We start from the raw sequence: 12,763 nt of genomic DNA, 5'->3' as shown, positions 1-12,763 counted from the left end.
CAACGTCCCTGCCAGACCTGAGACGGATGACTCACCGACTTCTTTCCTTCCTTCCTCAATCTCCACTTCAAGCTCCGGGTCTAAGAAAAATGGATCGGCCATTCGAGGTAGTGGTTTCTCCAGATCCCCTCTTTGAAGACCGTCCTCCATCCTGACATTGCTCACCTCAGGCCCCTCTAGATCGAGGGTCTTGCCTTCCTTGCCCATTGATGGAGGTGTATTTTCATCCTTTCTCATCTCCGGACCCTCATAGCCCCGTCCTGACCTCAAAGTTATCTGACTAATATTTGCCCGGTCGGGTGGTTTAACTGAAGTTGGTATCCTTCCTTCGTGTCCCCTCATTTCATTTAGTGAAGTGGCCAATTGTGACATTTGCTTGGCTAACATATCCATGGCAGACTTATGCTCCTGTTGAGCATCTTGGATTTTGTGTACCACATCGTTGTTTGCCTGCATATTGTTCTGCATGTGTTGTTGTGAGATGACTAGGTCATGTACCATCTCATCCAGGTTCCTCGGCGGTTTGTAGTTCGATTGGTTTGAACTTGTCCCCTGGTTGTGGTTCGGTCCGCTCCCCTGGTTTGAGCGATAATTACCCTGACCTCCTTGACTATTGTTGAACTGGTTCCCTGACCCTTGATTCCCTTGGCTTGCATGCTGGAAATTCTGATTGTTTCCGGTGGCTTTCCTCTGATGCGGTGGCACATAAGAGTTCCCTTAATTACTCTGGTTCCTGTTGTTCCAGTTGGACTGGTCCCCTTGGTTGTGATAACTCCAGTTGTTTGGTCCTTCCTGATATTTCCCCGACCAGTTCGAATTATGCTGGGGTCCCTCCTGACCACGGCTAGGCCAGTTCTGCGGGGTCTCTGCTGGACCTGGGTACTGTAGCTGGAGCTGTTGGTTTCCGTCTGCCCATCTAAAACAAGGGTTTTCTCTCCATGGTGCCTCCTTGATCTTCCACTGATTCCAATTTGTATTCTGATTGCCTTGATTCCAATTCCCTACTGCATTTGCCTGGGCCTGGAACTCTCCATCGGGTGGTGGACCGTAATAGAGCTGGAGTTGATTTTCCTCTGGGCCTGGCGGTTTCTCTTTCTCCTGCGATGTCAGGGAACTCTTTTTCTCAATCGCACAAAGAAGTGCCTTCTCCAACCGATCTATCCTGTCTCCAACTCCTTCTCCTTCTTGTTCCTTGATCGCGTTTGCTGAACCTCTCCTCATGACACGCGGGTGATCATAGGCCTTCTTTGCGTCGATCAACCTTCCCAAAATTTCTCGTGCTTCACTTGCCTTGTTCTTTGTGAAATTCCCCCCGCTCGAGGAATTCATTAGGTCCTTTGACTCAGGATTAGCTCCTTCATAGAACAAGTAAAAAGTCTCAGCCTCCATCATCCTATGGTTGGGACAGGCATCGAGTAGCCCCTTAAATCGAGACTAGTATTGACTCAAGGACTCATCGTAATCCTGTTTGCATTCCTGAATCTCCTTCTTCAGGGTATTTGTTTTGTTGGACGGGAAAAAATAATCCAGGAATTCCAGCTTGAAATCCTTCCATGTGTTGATCGAGTCTGGTGGGAGCCTCAGCAGCCAAGTGTTAGCCTCCCCCTTTAGGGCAAACGGGACTGCACGCAAACGGTAGTCCTCCTCAGTAGCCTCGTTGGGTCGCTTTTGGATACTGCACAACTTACTAAACTCGTTTAGGAATTCGTAGGGACATTCATTCCTTCGTCCAGAGAATGTAGGTAAAACACCTAGCACATTTGTCTTGATATCAATAGACCTCTGGCGCTGGTTCGAAACTATGGCATGGGCGGGCTCACCATCCAGATGCGCGGTGAGTGAACCTATCTCCGGATCGGGATCCTCCAAGTGTGTCATATGTACGTCTTCCTCTGTTTCGGAGTGCTCTGTTTCTGTAGACGACTTCGGGTCCTCTCCTCCTGACGAGTACCACTCCTTCTTACTTTCTGATTCGAATGGGAATGGATCTACTATCGTAAACCCTGATCTGGTGGTGATGGTGGATGCCGATTCCTTAACCTGCCACCTGAGCTGAGTGTCCTTTGATCCAGACGGGTTGCTCCAATTCCCAAATCGTGAGCCCTTGCTCATAAACTGTCAAAGAAAAACAAATGACTGAAATTAAACTATATACACCAAATCCTCAAACACGTAAACAATTACGCCATCCATCCCCGGAAACGGCGCCATTTGAAGTGACTGCAGCTAGACTGTGTGCACAGTAAGGAATATCAAACTTCCTGAGTCCAGCGAATCCACTAGATCACAGGGTCTAGGAACTCATGGATCGTTGAAAGATCTCGGTCATCGGACACACAGAATACCTTTTCAAAACCCTCAACCACGTATACTAAAATTAGCACAGGGAAGTAGGGATCGATCCCACGGAGATGAATGCGCAAATAAACATGTTCAAAGACTCGGGAACTATTTTTTGTTGGCTGCTGCCACGCATTTTTAGGGTTGAGCTTTACTTCCTAGACTTGGTAATAGAAATATGTTACCCTAACAACTAGATCTAGGCAGAAACAGGAAACATGCATATAAACTGGAACAAGCGAGGAAATTACTAGATCTAAGAAAATTATTCCCTAAATTACCCAGACCTAAGAAAACAACTGAATGTGGGGACCATTTTCTGAAAAGGTAGAGTACGATTGAAAAGCTGCAAAATAACTAACTAAAGGACCAATTAACAGCGACATCATCTTCTTCAACATTTACCAGGAAATAACCAGTTAAGAAACAGAACAAAAACGTAAATCGACACGAAGCAGACGGAATTAAAAGCAGTAAAAACGAAGAACAGTTAAAACTAAGGCAGATCTACGGCTACTAGACGGGGTAAAACAAGAATGCAGAATTTAAACAACTAAATGAAACTTCAAACAAACAGATCCAGTCACGGAACGCTTAATCCACTCCGGATCCAAGCCATCCACAACCACCAAACATCATTTCCACCTCAGATTCTCACTGATCTACGTAGATTTTCACCGATCAACAACAGATTTCTCACAAACCAGCTTCGAACTCAGATCAACCAACAAAGATCAGCAATCGATCCCAAAACAACACAACAAGATAGACGAAACATAAACAGAAATATCCATTGCAAAATACGAAATATCCAACGATAGAAACAACACAAAAACCGAGCCTCGAACAGCGAAGACTCGGTGAGTACCAAAAGTAGACAGAAAATAAAAGATTGTTTCTTCGCCTCCGTAGAGACGGTGTTGCACCCAAACTTCCTATGAAATGGGAACCCCCAGAAAATTTCCCCAAATGAGTGTGTAGAAAAGTAGAAAACTAAGCTAGGAGCTGGAAAAGGTGATGATCGTCTCATGTTGTTTGCGTGCTCCTTTTTATAGTGGATAAAGCTTTTAGACTGTTCTTGTGATTCCTATTTTGCCTCCAATCGATGCTCCTCAGTCTAGTGGCTTTTCATCCTTCTACTTAATTTCCTTGCCAGCTTCCTTCATCAGGTGATCTCTTTTTTTTTTCCTGGGGCTGGCATTTTCTCTAAACACCTGGCTCAAAAAGGTTTCTTAGACCCAGAAAATCACAGAATTTATCCTTATAACCAATGCATGAAATTAGCCTTATCACATTTCCGTTAAAAACTAACGGTCAACGGATTTAAATCCGATTTTGACCAAATTTAAGTTTTAATTCTGTTTTTATATTCCTTAATTAAAAACTCTAACTATTATTAAAAAATATTCTTTTAAATATAATTAGAAATTATGACAAAATTGCTTAAAGTAAAACACGATTTTTCCTTCTCAGCACTTGGAAAATTGCACACAGCAGCAATAGATTGCTGATAAACCTATCACAATCCAAAACCCCCCAAACTCAATAAAACAACCCCGAAAATTCAAGAATTCAAGAAAGAAATACCTCTTTCTCATTGCACATAGGGATCTGAACTAGCACCATTGGAAAATAGCCATCAGCATCACCAGACTCAAGATCCACAATGCCATGTTTGGCAAGAGGTTTAATGTTTCTCAGCTTGATACAGAGGCAACCCAAGCAGAGAATCAGCCTATCCAAGCTCTGGATAAGGAAGAAGACTATGCAAACAGTGGTCAAAAGCTGCAGCGGCGGAGCAAGATACTCCACCCTGATCAAAACCCAAGTGGAGTAGAGCCAATCAAAGGCGCTCCTAACGTCGTAGAGGTGGAGATCCGGTTGCCGGAAATGCCAGCCTTTGAAGTAGGCCGTCATCTCAAAACTGAGGAGTACTTCAAAGGAGGAGCGACAGAAACAGGAACCTCTTGATGCAGGCGAAGAATCTCGACTTCCCGGGGGTGTCGGTGCGGCCAGAGGCGACGCGGCGGCGGACGCCGGAGCTGAGGGAGAGGAATGCAGCAGCGAGGGAGGCGAGGCAGTCGGCGGCGCGGTGGGCCCTGAGGAGGAGGACCCAAGTGAGCTGCTTGGCGTTGCGGTTGCGGCCTCCCTTGACGGCGTCGTTTTGGCAGAGGAAGTCGTCGTCGGAGGGGGATTCGAGCTCCACCATGGACCAAGAAAAATCGTGGTGTTTTACTTTGAGCAATTTTGTCATAATTTCTAATTATATTCAAAAGAATATTTTTAATAATAGTTAGGGTTTTTAATTAAGGAATAAAAAAACAGAATTAAAACTTAAATTTGGTCAAAATCGGATTTAAATCTGTTGACCGTTAGTTTTTAACGAAAATGTTAACTGAGTACCAAAATAATCAAATTTCCATATGTTCAAGACCACAAAATCCAAAAAATAATGTTAAAAATAAAAAACGTAAAATGACTTCAGACCAATTTTGACCTTTCTTTTATAAACTCTTATTTTATAGTTACAAGAGAAGAATGTTAGTAGTAGTTAATTCTGTCCGAGTACAGAGAGAGGAGAGGATAGACAGAGGTACGCACGTCCATGGTGCATAAGATCTTATTTGAGATTAAGTTAGAATCCCAAATAATTCCAACACCACATTTCCTAGAAAGTTTCTAAATTTAGATCAAACCCTTTTCATCCCTTGATTAATCTCTGTTTGTGACTCACGTCACGACCCCTCATTACAAAAATTCACATTTTTTGCAGCCAGCAAAATTTAATGGCATTCTTCCGAAGAAATTCCCCCCTTTCCAAAATCCTTTCTTGATCGCATATGTTGGGTTTTCTTTGGCTTTTGATCAGCACTTCGATGGATGATTCTGGTGGGAGGCGATGTTTTGGGGTCTCTTTGATTTTGCTGCTGCTAATTGAGGTTGTGTGTGTGAAGGGGAATAATGTGGTGTTTCAAGTCCACCACAAGTATGGTGGGGCCGCAAAGGGTAAAGCACCAATTGGAGTGCTCAAGGCTCATGATTCGAAGCGCCATGGCAGAGTTCTTGCAGGTGTAGATTTCCAATTGGGTGGTGATGGATCTCCCACAAACACGGCGTACGTTTGATGCAAACGGTGTTTTTCATCTATCTATGCATTTCTATGTTGCTTCTTGTCTTGCATTTGTTGATTGCTTTATTGTGCATTCGGTTTGTTATATGCAAACAAAAATTGATATTTAGAAACATAGGAAGGTGGAAAATAGGGTGCGTTATAGCGTTTATAATATTGCATTGTAGTGTTTTGCATGATATGTTGGTGGTACTTTTTCATTTAAGAGGGGTTGTCATATCAATACATCCCGTTGAATATATCTAGTTTTAACTGGCTAGCCTACACATGGAGAGAGAGGCAGCTTGTGTGTTTGATATATGAATATAATTGGTTAATGAATATATGGTTGATGCAGGCTCTACTACACCAAAATTACAATAGGTACTCCTCCAGTTGACTATCATGTCCAGGTTGATACAGGAAGTGATATTCTGTGGGTGAATTGCCATAAGTGTGATAAGTGTCCCACAAAAAGTGATCTTGGAGTATGTTTCTTCCTTCCATTTCTCTTCTTCTTTAATTTTTAGGTTTTCAGTACACAACAGGGTAATTTGCATATTTATGATCGTTGATATACTCTCATAATCGAGCACATTGAGTCTAAAATGAGTGCTACTGAGACTTAACTACTTTTAATTAACCAGATATCATTGGTGCAATATAACCTGAAGGCCTCCTCCACTGGACAAGTTGTCACTTGTGATCAAGAGTTCTGTGGTACAGTATTCAGTACTCCGAATCCAAATTGCAAGGTTGGAATGAACTGCGAATACGCTGTTACTTATGGAGATGGCAGCAAGACTGAGGGTTACTTTGTGAGAGATACCTTCAGATTTGACCGAGTAACTGGAAACCGTCAGACCTCACCAATGGATGGATCTGTAGCATTTGGGTGAATATAACTGGAAACCGTCTTTCCGTTTGCTTAGTTCCAACTTCCAACTATAATATGATTCTGTGTCTTTCCTGTACCTACTGTGCTTTTTTTTAAAATCTAAAATAGGTGTTCAGCTAAACAATCTGGGGAATTAGGTTCATTTTCACAGGCTGTTGATGGGATTGTCGGTTTCGGACAAGCAAACACATCCATTCTTTCACAGCTTTCTTTGGCCGGAAAGGTGAAGAAGATCTTTTCACATTGCTTGGACAGTAAGAAGGGAGGCGGCATATTTGCCCTGGGAGAGGTTGTGCAGCCAAAAGTAGTCACAGCGCCAATCGTTCCAAATCAGTAAGTGGCTCTGTTACTTATTATTATATGTACTACTTCATTGTAGTGGTATTTTTATATGTACTCCATTATTCTTGAATTTGCTGGACGTCATCTAATTCAATTTCTAATCTTATCTTAGGGCTCATTATAATCTTATTCTGAAGGGAGTTCAGGTGAGTGATAAAAACATAGACCTTCCAACGGGTGTATTCGGCATAGGCCCGCCTCGGAGGGCCATAATCGACAGTGGTACGACCCTTGCCTATCTTCCAGCAGACATGTATGAGAAGGTTATGAGTAAGGTGCACAGTACATTCTTTGTTCGTTTACTTTTTTTTATCGTCTATCAAAGCTCTTTCTTAACCACGCATGCCTAAATATCTTTCGATCTGTAGATAATGGAGTTGCAACCAAAGATGCAAATGCATATGGTTGAGGATGAGTTCAAATGCTTTTGGTATACTGCCAAGTAAGCATACAACAAATATGTGTAACTAATACTTTATGTGAGATCAAATTAATTGTTTCTCTCACACGTAATGTCTGCAGCATTGATGCCGCATTCCCAGTTGTAACATTTCAATTTGAGAACTCACTTTCATTGCAAGTTTATCCTCACAATTATCTGTTTGAAGTTCGTGTAAGTAAACTGTGCCATATGATTCAGTGTTAATTAGTGCGTTATACTCATGCAACATAACTTCAAATCGCAGGATACAGAATATTGCATCGGTTGGCAGGTGAGTGGAATGCAGTCAAAGGATGGGCAAGAATTGACTCTGTTAGGAGGTATATATGCAGTTCACTTTGCTAGTAGACATTTTGTAAAATCTAACAAGTAAACAGTAGAATTTAGGAACTGAATCGAACCTATGCAGATATTGCCTTATCCGACAAGCTTGTTGTGTACGATCTTGATAATCAGACGATTGGATGGGCACAATATAACTGTGAGTAAAACATCACTTTTGCTTTTGTTCCCTGTGTGCATCATTATTTTAAGTTATGAAGTTAGTAAAAAGCTGAAATGAATATGGTGAGCAAATTATGGAAACGAACGATTGCTTGGAAATTCGAACTTGCCCTGCTAGATAAGATACAAACGTTGTTGTAAGCTTGTCGTTTCCCCCTGATTTAGGATAATGCAATCTACTAAAAAAATCTTTCAGCTCGTGTATCATACCCTTAAAAGATCCTAAGTCAAGCTCGACTTGTTTATCAGTACAAGACTAACCCTTTGTCTCCAATCTTAGGTTCATCGAGCATCAAAGTGAAGGACGAAGGGAGTGACAATGCGTATGATGTTGTTGCCCATGACATATCTTTGGATCCCTGCCCGTTGAAGGCTAATGTTATATCGGTTCTTATGTTTGTAGCCGCTGTTCTCAGTATGTTTGTATGAGCTCCTACGAAAGGAGGCAGCAACAAGAAATACTGCTGGTTGTCGTATCGTGTCATGAGCAGGCAAGAAGCTTTGCACTGGATATCCAATTGTCAAGGTGAAAAATTGGAGATTTTCAACACCCTAGTCTGCTTCACCTTAGAGATTGCTGCTCCTTGTATATTTGTTTCAATCTTATGTATATTTTCTTTAAATTTTATGGTATAGAAATTACATGAACATTGTAAAGTGAAACAAGAATAACAGGCTTTCATTTCTTTATTCTTTAGAAAAGAAGTGTTTCCATCATTCACCTTTATTTACTACAGAATGGAGAAAAATGAATCTTGAACAAGAAGCTGAAATAAATAATCAATTATTGAATCAGCATGAATCTATCTTACCAACTCCTAACCAAACAAATTGAAGAACTGGTTGCTACCATTCTCATCTGGTGGTATAGCAGTCACTCCTCTTGGCGGGCTCTCCACATTCCTCTCCGGCCCTTTCGGTGTCTTGTACCTATAACAGCACGCTACCAACATAAACACGACTAAGTTCACAGTACTCAAACCGGCCAGCACCCAGTAATACCGGTCCAAACGGCTCTTGTTCAATGTGTGCTGAAACCAGCTTTTGTTCCCCCCGGCCTCACTTAATTTTCCCAAGACATAAACTGAAAGCACGCTGCTCATGAATCCGAGACCAGAAACTCCCCGTGCAAAACAACTGAGGTACTTGCTCATGCATTCAGGAGACTGATCTTTGTAGAATTCAGTGACACTCATTTCAAAGAATGTGTCAAGGCCTGCAAGAAGAATGAACTGGAAAAGCAGCCAAAACACAGTCATGGGAACGTTTTTATCTGGAAACTCTAGCAAGCCATGTTTCTCAATCACTTTAAGCCTACGTAGCTCCATTTTGGCCGCGGTTATGCAACACAGAATGGAGAATATCATCGCGACTGCAATTCCCATGGGAGGTCCGTGTTTTTTCTTTAAAAGGTCTCTAGCCCATGAGGTGAAAAGAAATTTCTTTGCCCACTGTGATAGTAGTAGAAGTATCTGAAGAGGAACCTTCCAGTTTCCTATTCTTCTGTTCATGCGATTTGCTTGTTCTATGAAATAAGTGTTTCCAAACGAGGACACAATTCCACAGACGATGAAGGTGGTCCACATTGGGAACATACGCACAACAATTTTGGCATCTTCAACTTCTGATATGGAGCAGAGTCTCCATCCCTTGTTTGCAGTTTCTGGATTTTCATTTGGCAGTATGATGGCAGCCTTCTCCAAACACCTAAAAATGAGAAGCTATAACAAAATTAGTGCATTGTAACCAATTAACTTACATGAAGATAGACAAATAAAACACCTGAGGATTCGAGTTTTGCGGAAGCCATCATTTTCCTGGCCATTTTCTCTATAAAGATATTGTTTATCAACTGGGAAAGGCTGAGATATCTTGCAAGCAGCAGCGAAAAACACTCTGCACACACTAGTTATCGGACTCCCTTGTGGTGTAACCTCTCTATATGCCCACGAACCTCTCAAGAAAACGCCACTCAGAAACAGAAGGGTTGCAGCAGCAGTGAAGATTGCTGGAATACCAAAGCGGAGGGACCATGGTTTGACGAATGGAAGTGCAACTGCTCCAACAATAGGTACAAGGACCACAACTATGAAAAACGGTAGTCTGAAGAATTCTCTTGCGCCTTCGTTACTGTCATGCTCATTATTCACTTGTTGCTCATCAAGAAAGGGTTTGACAGATACGGAATTGCCAGCTACTCCAACAGCTATGAGAGACATTCCAATGTAGAACAGAACCTTTTGCAGGCGATGAATACATTTTGGGCTGTAGTCTTTGCACGTACCAGTAGCATCAGCAAGAACCGGAGGCGTAGACATACTGACTAATCCAATTCCCTGTGACATAAAGAAAAGTGTTTTATAGCTACACTAATATCAACATTGATCTAAATCACCATAAAAAGCATATCTGAAGTTAGTAACATTACAAAAGCATACATATACCGACATGAAATTTCTGTGATTCTTGGATTCAAAACTCACCAAACTATAGGAAATGCTAGAAATCAGGAGCATCTTTCGATTTCCGATAAGAGTGTCGACGAGGAAAAGAAAGAAAACGGGTAATATCATTGAAATTCCACCCCATATGTTCAAAATTCCAGCAGCATTTACAAAGCTTATATTCCAAACTTTGGTTAAATAGTTTTGCATGACGAAGAGTGCATATGAGACCAATATGTCAGCCCACAGCAGAGCTGGAAATAACATGAAGAACACTTTAGGCAAAATCAACAAAAAAACACTTCCATCTCCAAAATGAGACAAAACATAATCATAAATAAAACCCAATTCTTTTACCAGAAATTCTGACATAGCTTCCCATTATTCCGAAGCACCAGTGACTGCTGCAATAGGAAAAACAAAATTAGTGTAGTTAACAGTAAAAAGAAGTAACCCTTTTTAAGTTTGAGGCAAATATACCTGAGGGAGAATGCCTGAGAAGTTATGTTCTTGGCGTTGTTGAGAACACTAAACAGGAGGCATTGATGGAGCAGCTGAGTTGACCAAGACTTCGCAAAGACGAGTAGTAAACGAGTGTACAGATAAACAGAAGGAAAATGATACGAAATGATTAAACCGGTATTTTACATTTTGTTTATCTAAAAGAATATAGCTTGCTTTAGAGATGAGCATTCACTAATTTGCTTTATTATATTTTAAAAATGAATTTCATACTCGTGTGAATATGGAGTATCTATGTCCAGTCAAATCCAATGCATCTAGAAACCGTTTGTTGCAACAGCGGATACCGTTTGTTGCAACAGCGGATATGATGCAATATTGGAACCAAAACTTTTGGTCACGGAGATTAATAAAATGTATAAAAAAATAAGCTAGAAAAATAAAATGGGAAAGCTGGTGATGAAATAAATGAGTGATTAAATATTTTATATTTTTATTAAAAAAGTAAATGACTCAACTTAGTTAAGACATTCCAAAAAAAAATACTACAACTCAACTTAGTTGGAACGGAGGAAGTATTCCCTCCATCTCAAGATCATGACACAAAAATTTAAATGTTAGTTTTGTACTCCTACTGTCCTTAAAAATTAAAAAGTACTCCCTCCATTCTACATAGTTAAGGTGAAATTTTTCGTCACGAAGTTTAAGAAATTGATGTTTAGTGTATTAGTTAGATAAATAGATAAAAAAGTAATAAAGAGAAAAAAATAGAGAGAAGAGAGTATAACGTGAATAAAGTATAGAGAATAAAGTAATATTCCCTTCATCCTATAAAAATATGTGCATTTTTCATTTTCGTCCGTCCCCAAAAATATGTATATTTCATTTTTAGAAAGTTATATCAATTAATTAATGTAGGTCCTACTATCCACTAACACTACTTTAATTATCATTCTCATCATTTCTCTTATTTTGCCAATTTTATCTTAATTCTCGTGTCATACTCATTGTCCATATTTTTATAGTACGGAGAGAGTGAAAAGTAAAGTAAGAGTGAGAAAAAGTATAAATTATTACACTCTCTTTTTCTTGCCCATACTCATCTAAGTGATGCATATTTTTCTCTTGCTAATTGTAAAAGAATATAGCTTGCTTTAGTAATAAGCATTCACTAATATGCTTTATTAGTACTCCCTCTGTCTCATAATAGATATCATAGTTAGAAAATGCCACAGGATTTAGGAGATATTGTTTTGTGTGTTAAATGGAGAGAGAAAATAGTATATTTCTATTAATATGATAGAGAACTTTCACTTAAAAAAATGTGACATCTTTTGTGACAAACTAAAAAAGAAAGTATGACATATATTATGGATATATTTTAAAAATGAATTTCATACTCGTGTGAATATGAAGACCAAAAAAAGTAAAAATGATTACGAGTAAAATCTATGTCTAGTCAAATCTAATACAACGTAGAAACCGGTTATCACTTTTATTGCAACAGCGGATATGACGCAATATTATTATTTTTAAATTTTTATTTAGTACCTGGTCCCAATTAAGTTGAATTAAAATATTTGGACATTGGATTTAAAAAAATTGTATCCGTATAGAAAAAAATAGGAGAGAAAAATAAAGTAGGAGAGATAAGAAAAGAGTAAGATATGTGATGAAATAAAGTAAGAGTGATTAGATGTTTTGTATTTTTGTAAAAAAAGTACTCTATCCGTCCGCAAAATGGTATCCATGTTTGACTCGACACAGATTTTAAGAAATGTGAAGAAAAGTTAGTCATGTAGGTTTGATGGTCAGGATGAGAGCATAGTACATTTCAATTAATTCATAATCCTCAGGTCAAGGGAATTCACTAGATTACGAGGTCTAGGAACTCAATAACCGAGTTGACTACGGTCGTCAGACTCACCTTCAGCCTGCTGTCAATAAAAATACCTCAACCCACTACACTAGCAATTAGTATAGAGAAGTAAAGGGCGATCCCACAGAGAGGAATAGGACGCGAGTAAGAGTTAAGAAGACTTGGGAAAGAGTTGGTTGTTGCCACATAAATTTGGGTTGAGACTTTTAACTATTAGACTTTGGAAATACAAACGAACTAATCTAACAGCTAGACCTAGGAAACAGAAAACATGATGCAAACATTCACGATGGAACGAAGATCGGACAGAAAACGAAATTGAACAACTAAATTTTACTAGACC

At 39.9% G+C, this 12,763-nt stretch overlaps 2 protein-coding genes and 1 pseudogene across 6 annotated transcripts; 1 reads left to right on the top strand and 2 right to left on the bottom strand.

Moving 5' to 3' along the window:
• Positions 1–3,912: 3,912 nt before the first annotated feature.
• On the bottom strand, positions 3,913–4,723 carry LOC148923146 (putative xyloglucan glycosyltransferase 12 pseudogene; annotated as a pseudogene).
• A 157-nt stretch (positions 4,724–4,880) lies between these two features.
• Positions 4,881–8,352, top strand: LOC125206077 (aspartic proteinase 36-like). Of its 2 annotated transcripts, XM_048105372.2 has the most exons (10): positions 4,883–5,455; positions 5,808–5,937; positions 6,097–6,344; positions 6,456–6,680; positions 6,802–6,964; positions 7,058–7,131; positions 7,212–7,302; positions 7,376–7,451; positions 7,541–7,612; positions 7,916–8,352. In XM_048105372.2, the coding sequence occupies exons 1-10, from the start codon at positions 5,181–5,183 to the stop codon at positions 8,062–8,064; spliced, it is 1,503 nt and encodes a 500-aa protein (XP_047961329.1). In that variant the 5' UTR covers positions 4,883–5,180; the 3' UTR covers positions 8,065–8,352. The 2 variants fall into 2 exon arrangements, with proteins under 2 accessions (XP_047961330.1, XP_047961329.1); XM_048105373.2 differs by lacking the exon at positions 7,541–7,612 and having other exon boundaries at positions 4,881–5,455.
• LOC125206076 (protein NRT1/ PTR FAMILY 5.5-like) lies at positions 8,294–10,731 on the bottom strand. Of its 4 annotated transcripts, none has more exons than XM_048105371.2 (5): positions 10,560–10,728; positions 10,437–10,480; positions 10,119–10,333; positions 9,418–9,971; positions 8,294–9,342 (listed from the first exon to the last, which is right to left on the bottom strand). In XM_048105371.2, the coding sequence occupies exons 2-5, from the start codon at positions 10,459–10,461 to the stop codon at positions 8,454–8,456; spliced, it is 1,683 nt and encodes a 560-aa protein (XP_047961328.1). In that variant the 5' UTR covers positions 10,462–10,480; positions 10,560–10,728; the 3' UTR covers positions 8,294–8,453. The 4 variants fall into 4 exon arrangements, with proteins under 4 accessions (XP_047961328.1, XP_047961327.1, XP_088917293.1 ...); XM_048105370.2 differs by having other exon boundaries at positions 10,437–10,483; positions 10,560–10,727; XM_089061167.1 differs by lacking the exon at positions 10,119–10,333 and having other exon boundaries at positions 10,437–10,483; positions 10,560–10,731.
• Positions 10,732–12,763: the final 2,032 nt, after the last annotated feature.

The sequence above is a fragment of the Salvia hispanica genome, chromosome 6 (assembly GCF_029641045.1).
Source record: "Salvia hispanica isolate PSC_SH4W2 chromosome 6, Shi_PSC_v1, whole genome shotgun sequence".
NCBI lineage: Eukaryota > Viridiplantae > Streptophyta > Magnoliopsida > Lamiales > Lamiaceae > Salvia > Salvia hispanica.
This window is presented reverse-complemented; position numbering and strand designations above follow the sequence as displayed.